A 7,707-nucleotide genomic window follows, 5' to 3' on the forward strand; every position below is an offset into this window, starting at 1 on the left:
GTCTAGTCTATAGTCTAGTCTATAGTCTAGTCTATAGTCTAGTCTATAGTCTAGTCTATAGTCTAGTCTATGGTCTAGTCTATAGTCTAGTCTATAGTCTAGACTATATACTAGACTATAGACTAGACAATAGACTCGACTATAGACTAGGCTATAGACTATACCATAGACTATACTATTGATTATACTATAGACTATACTATAGACTATACTATAGACTAGACTATAGACTAGACTAGACTTTTGACTATGTGCCAGACTATTAAATAATTATAATTTCATTTATTATTATCTCGTTTCTAGGATGCACATGAAGACTTGCAGAATGTAACCGATATTAAAGATGATAACTTAGATGAATTAGAGCCGGAGCTCAAATCAACTTTTCCTATAGTGAATTCTGAAAATGAACAACTTTTCTATGAACGTCTATTAAAAATGCCCGATAATAATATTGTATTGTATTGTCATGGCAATACTGCATCTAGAGGTTCAGGACATCGCATAGATGTCTATAAATTATTACGCAATTTAGGCTATCATGTCATATCTTTCGACTACAGAGGCTATGGTGATTCGGATGATGTTTCACCTACAGAAGAGGGTGTTGTACGAGATGCTTTGGCCGTTTATTATTACATACGTAATATTACTACAAATCCGGTATTCATATGGGGTCATTCCTTGGGTACGGGAGTTGCCACTAATATGTTGTCCAAACTGAATAATTTGGATGAGAAGGGAGTTAGAGGAGTAATTTTAGAGGCTCCCTTTACGAATATAAAAGATGAAATTAGAATGCATCCATTTGCAAGGGTGAGTTAAGAAAACTTGTACGTTAATTTAATGTGTGACTTAATTTTTTTTTTTTGCAATTTCTAGCCCTTTAAACATTTACCCTGGTTTGATCACACCATCTCACGTCCCATGTATGCAAATTCTTTGCGCTTTGAATCCGATCAACATATCAGCGAATTTAGACAACCCATTTTAATTGTACACGCTGAAGATGACTATGTAGTGCCCTTCCAGCTGGGCTATAGACTGTATCGCATAGCTTTGGATACACGAGGCAAAGCCTGGGGTCCCGTAGAATTCCATCGCTTTGAAGGTTCCCGTAAATATGGTCACAAATTCATATGTCATGCTCCCGAGTTGCCCGATTTAATTAAGAATTTTATAAACAATTATCGTAATGAAATTTTTTAAGGCATTTTTTCTCATCCACAATGAAAAACATAAGCAAAATTCATTTGTAATTCCCTAATCTAGTATATATTACAATATACTATCTATCTCTTCACTAGCTTTAAGTAATATTTTCAATGGAAGTTTAGCTTTAAAGAAAATTTGAAAAATTATTTTTTAAAATTTATTAGAAATTAAAAGAAATGTTATTGGCCTACCCTGTTTGGTGTTTAAATTCTGTTTATAATTTAAAATTTGCAAATTAATTTTTAATAACAATGTATGTATTATGAACAAAAAAAAATAATACTCAAATCTCTAAAAAAGAGATTTGTTTATTTTTTCAAAAAGTTTTTGTATGATATTTTCTAAGTCATTAGTATTAAATAAATTCTATTCTAGAGTATTTAGATGTGCATCAAAAAATAAAAGGAAATCAATAAAAACATATTAAAACAAATCAAATGTGATAAAAATTATATTGAAAATATGGGTACCAAATATTGGAAACATTTTTCAATATCGACAAATGTTCTATATAAAGATTTTGTTAATATTGAAAATTTTCTATAAAAATTTGTCATCATTGAAAATTTTATTTTTCTCTCTATCTATCTATCTATCTATCTATCTATCTATCTATCTATCTATCTATCTATCTATCTATCTATCTATCTATCTATCTATCTATCTATCTATCTATCTATCTATCTATCTATCTATCTATCTATCTATCTATCTATCTATCTATCTATCTATCTATCTATCTATCTATCTATCTATCTATCTATCTATCTATCTATTTTTAATCATTAATATTAACGGCTTTTCGTTTTACAGCTCAAAGCTTCTATATACGTCAAGTGTTCATGTACATGCTCTTTTCATTATTCTCTTCATATCTTTCGTTATGATAACAGTATTGCCAGATGCTAAGTTATTCATAAAGTAGTCGTTTTTGTTGCCTAAACTGACAAATATTTCTAAAAAAATACATTGACATTATTGCTTGAGAATTATTTTCTACTTTACAGTTATTAAATAAATAAAAAATACAAATTGCTTTTCCAAATAAAAGAATTTAATGTTGTTTCTTGGCAAAAATCGCCTTTTACTTTTTTGAGTTTTTAAAACAACATTGACAATATTGTCGCAACGTTAACTCGCTAGTTATTGTTAGTTGTTTACTTGTTTTGAGTGCGGTCGAACGAATGTTGGTTGTCGTTAACGTCGCGGGTTGTTGGAATAAAAAGTTGAAAAGTGAAAAAAAAATAATTAAAATAATGAAATAAAATATTAAAATTATAATATGAAAATTATACCAAATTAATAAGTTTATCAGAGAAAATAAAAGAAAAACATAAAAAGGGTGTGTGAAGTTTATGTGACAGAAAAAAAGTTCCTAAAATATTTACTGCAAACAAAGAAGAAATAAAAAAACAAGCTGCAAAATTTAATTGTTTAAAAAAACATAGTTTTTTTTTGCTGTGGAAAACAACAACAAGATCAAAGTGGAGTTAAGTGTTCTTTTCCCTTCAAAGATAAAACAGCATTCATTTGGAATAAAGAGATAAAAAAGTAATTTTTAAAATAAAATATTAAGTGGAAATGTTTTTAGTCTATAAGAAAATTTCATTTGCAAAAAAAATTATATTTGCTGGTCATAAAATTGTGTTAAGAAGAAGCAGCAGCACCAATTTTTTAAGGAAGTTCTCGATACAGAGTTTTTGTGTATGAAGTTGAAATATAGTTTTCCCTTCACCACCGCCCTGCGCTCAAAAAAACTGCTGCTGTTGCAGCGGCTGCAAAAGAGCGATAAAATATTCTGCTTATGCTGAAACAGTGTTGTTAATGTTGAATTATTTTTAAAAGTTTGAGCGTTTATTTATGTAGTAACACAAATACAGGATTAGCATAGATAGATAGATAGATAGATAGATAGATAGATAGATAGATAGATAGATAGATAGATAGATAGATAGATAGATAGATAGATAGATAGATAGATAGATAGATAGATAGATAGATAGATAGATAGATAGATAGATAGAAAGATAGATAGATAGATAGATAGATAGATAGATAGATAGATAGATAGATAGATAGATAGATAGATAGATAGATAGATAGATAGATAGATAGATAGATAGATAACATTCAGCAGTATAAACAAAAAAATTTCCAAAAAAAAAAAAACTAACTGTCCACCGAACAGTTACAGTTACAACAAAAGTTATTATTAGGATACCAACAACTAATTAAATAACAATTTCCATTACATAGTAAATTTTTCAAAAAATCGATCACTTGAATCAAAATGGCCATTAAAATCTATTAGTTTTTCTTAAACTTTTCATCAATACGCTAAACTAATTTAAATTTCTTAATAATATTAAAATTCATGCTATTTTCGTTCCTAACTCTTGGTCCTATCTTTAGAAAATGTGTTTATGTTTTAAACAATCCACTTTCTTCGTAATAGGTTTGCTCTTTTCATTTTCTTTCATAACATAGCTGTCTCTTTAACATTTTCAGCTCTTTTACTGTTTTCTGCAAATATAATTTTATTTACAGCACTGGCTGGACGTTCACTCGTTATTAGTTAGTTGTTTGTTTACTTTTTTTGAGTGCGGTCGTTGAATGGTAATAACGTCGCTAACGCGGGTAGTTTTTTTTTTGAGAAAAGAAGTTGCAATAAAATTTAATTAAAAGAAAATAATAATAAAGAAATTTGTTAACAAATTTAAGAATAAAAGGTGTGCAAAAGTTTTCAAAGAAAATTATTATTATAAATATATTAAATACTACAATAACAAAGATAGAAAAAGTGTTTTAAAGCATGAATATATATGTATATATTAATTACATTTAGTAACACATAAAATAGAGCAGTGAAGTTTATTTTTTGTGTTCATTCTTTTGTTAAAGATAAGAAAAAGTGAAGCCTAACAACTACATAAAGATAAAGAAGTTAATAAAGTTAATGTTTGAAAAAAAAATATTCAGAAAATAGAAAATATCTATAAAATTTTTATTATAAAATACTTGATTAATATTGAGGAAGAAGCAGCATTAAGGAAGTTCTTATAGAGAGTTTTTATTTGCTGAAGTTGGAATGTTTTTTCCCTTATTTACACCGCCCTACAGCCTCTGCTACTAATGCTGTTACGGCTGCAAACTGTTATAAAAAATATCATCATAAAATACAGGCATGGAAATGTGGAAATTTTAAATTACTTTTCTACCCTATTTGTACGAAATTGTAGACTACAATATAGATCCTATATAGACTAGACTATAGACTGGACTATAGACTAGAATATAGACTAGACTATATACTAGACTATAGACTAGACTATAGACAAGACTTTAGACTAGACTATAGAATAGACTATAGACTAGACTATAGACTAAACTATAGACTAGACTATTGACTAGACTATAGACTAGGCTATAGACTAGACTATAGACTATAGACTAGACTATAGACTAGACTATAGGATAGACTATAGACTAGACTATACACAAGACTATAGACTAGACTATAGGATAGACTATAGACTAGACTATAGACTAGACTATAGACTAGACTATAGACTAGACTATAGATTAGACTATAGGATAGACTATAGACTAGACTATATATTTCGCTATAGACTAGTCTAGTCAATAGAATAGACCATGGACTATATTGTAGACTATACAATAGACTAGACTATAGACTAAACTATAGACCAGGCTATTGACTAGACTATTGACTAGACTATACCCTTGACGATACCCTAGACTATAGACTAGACTAAACTATAGACTAGACTAAACTATAGACTAGACTTTAGACTTTACTACAGACTAGCCTATAGGCTGGACTATAGGCTAGACTATAGACTAGGCAATAGACTAGACTATAGACCAGACAACAGACTATAGTCTAGACTACACACTAGACTATACACTAGACTAGACAATTGTCTAGACTATAGACTAGACTGTAGAGTGCTCAATAGTCTAACTCATAAACTATACTATTATCTAGACTAAAAACTAGACTATAGACTAGACTATAGAGTAGACCATAGACTAGACTATAGACTAGACTATAGACTAGACTATAAACTAGACTATAGACTAAACTATAGACTAGACTATAGACTGGACTATAGACTAGACTATAGACTAGACTATAGACTAGACTATAGACTGGACTATAGACTAGACTATAGACTAGACTATAGACTAGACTATAGACTAGACTAAAGACTAGACTATAGACTAGACTATAGACTAGACTATAGACTAGACTATAGACTAGACTATAGACTATAGACTAGACTAGACTAGACTATAGACTAGAATATAGATTAGATTATAGATTAGAATAAAGACTAGACTATAGATGATACTATAGACAAGACTATAGACTATACTTTTGACTAGACTATAGACTAGAGTAGAGAGTAGAGACTAGATTATATACTAGACTAAAGACTAGACTATAGATTAGACTATATATTAGAGTAGAGCCTAGATTATATACTAGGCTAAAGACTTGATTATAGACTAGACTATAAACTAGACTATAGACTAGACTACAGTCTAGACAATATACTGTACTATAGACTAGACTATAGATTTGGCTATAGACTAGATTATAGACTAGACTAGATTAGATTATAGACTAGCCTGTAGCATAGACTCGAGAATATATACTAGATGATGGAATAGACTATAGATAAAACTTTAAACTAGACTATTGTAGACAATGGATTGAACTGTAGACTAGACCAGTATCTAGACCAGCTTTCCATCCCTGATATCCCAACAAGAATTTCCTCTATATTTTATTTTTGTTGTTTTTTATTTATTTTTTTTTTGTTAAAGAGGTTGCTCTGCTACTGCTGCTGTTTCTTCTTCTTCTTTTAAATTCCCTTTTACACAAACTAATACAGAGAGAATGTGTTTCTTTTGCAGACTGCAAGAGAGGCATTGTGATGTTTCCTTAAAATTTGTTTTATTGTATTCTGTTTTCATTTTAATTTTGCGTGAATGTGTATAAATGTTTATGTTAAAAACAAATATGTGTGAGTGTGTGAAAATGTGTGTTTTTTTATTGTTGTTGTAATAAAACATAAAAGCCGATAAATGATAAAATATCCAGAGAAAAAGAAACCCCCACGAATTTGTGAAAATTTTGTTAAGAAAAATTCCAAACAGATTTAATAAACAACAAACAAAGCAAACAAACATAAAAATAACAACAAAAGAAAACTAAACAAATAGTGTTCTTACAAATATATACCGAAAGGTCTGAAAGATTCATAAACAAATTAAAAAAATTATCCTTAATTTTATATTAAAAAAAGGAGTTGTTTTCTTATAGAAAGTGAAAGAAAGCAACTCCAAAAAACAGAGAGTGCGTTAATTTTCTTTATTTTGCAGACTAATATCCTCTCTTTTTTCACTTTATTATTCACTTATTCATCAATATTATTCTCTCTTGTTTTAGCCAAAAAGGAGTTGTTTGTATAATTTTGGATAAAAAAACAAGAATTAACAATTTTATTGTATAAAAACCAAATAATGTGGTAAGTTTTTGTTGAAATTTGATTAAAATTTTATTTATTTACAAATTATAAAAAAATCTTTTTATCAAGGAAATAATAACAAAATAATGTCATCGCGCATGTTAAATGCTCTGCTCCTTGTGTGTTTTTGTTTCCTCATATTATTCATACATTTTTCAATACATTTTGCCAGAAAATTTTTGCTAACACGCCCTTTTTTGTTATTGTTTTTATTTTTTGTTTGTCTATTATTTTTCCATAAAAAAATTTATATTTAAAAATTATTAATTAAATATGATATTTAATTAAAGTAATTAATTAAAATGTACTTTAGTTCTAGTTTAGTTTCAGTGCAGTTCTAGTTTAATTCCAGTGCAGTTCCAGTGCAGTTCTAGTTCAGTTCTAGTTTAGTTCTAGTTCAGTTCTAGTTTAGTTCTAGTTCAGTTCTAGTTTAGTTCTAGTTCAGTTCTAGTTTAGTTCTAGTTCAGTTCTAGTTTAGTTCTAGTTCAGTTCTAGTTTAGTTCTAGTTCAGTTCTAGTTCAGTTCTAGTTCAGTTCTAGTTCAGTTCTAGTTCAGTTCTAGTTCAGTTCTAGTTCAGTTCTAGTTCAGTTCTAGTTCAGTTCTAGTTCAGTTCTAGTTCAGTTCTAGTTCAGTTCTTGTTCAGTTCTAGTTCAGTTCTAGTTCTGTTCTAGTTCTGTTCTAGTTCAGTTCTAGTTCAGTTCTAGTTCAGTTCTAGTTTAGTTCTAGTTCAGTTCTAGTTCTGTTCTAGTTCTGTTCTGTTCTAGTTCTGTTCTAGTTCTGTTCTAGTTCTGTTCTAGTTCTGTTCTAGTTCTGTTCTAGTTCTGTCCAAGTTCAGTTCTAGTTCTGTTCTAGTTCTGTTCTAGTTCTGTTCTAGTTCTGTTCTAGTTCTGTTCTAGTTCTGTTCTAGTTCTGTTCTAGTTCTGTTCTAGTTCTG

At 29.0% G+C, this 7,707-nt stretch overlaps 1 protein-coding gene across 1 annotated transcript in view; it reads left to right on the top strand.

Moving 5' to 3' along the window:
• LOC124418459 (lysophosphatidylserine lipase ABHD12) overlaps window positions 1-1,634 on the top strand; it is a 2,369-nt gene extending 735 nt beyond the window's left edge. Inside the window, exons 2-3 of the mRNA XM_046953432.1 lie at window positions 304-816; window positions 883-1,634. Of these exons, the coding sequence (XP_046809388.1) occupies window positions 304-816; window positions 883-1,209 (840 nt within the window). The 3' untranslated portion in view covers window positions 1,210-1,634. The remainder of the gene's footprint in view (window positions 1-303; window positions 817-882) is intronic.
• The last annotated feature ends 6,073 nt before the right edge of the window (window positions 1,635-7,707 follow it).

The sequence above is a fragment of the Lucilia cuprina genome, chromosome 6, assembly GCF_022045245.1.
Source record: "Lucilia cuprina isolate Lc7/37 chromosome 6, ASM2204524v1, whole genome shotgun sequence".
NCBI classification, from domain to species: domain Eukaryota; kingdom Metazoa; phylum Arthropoda; class Insecta; order Diptera; family Calliphoridae; genus Lucilia; species Lucilia cuprina.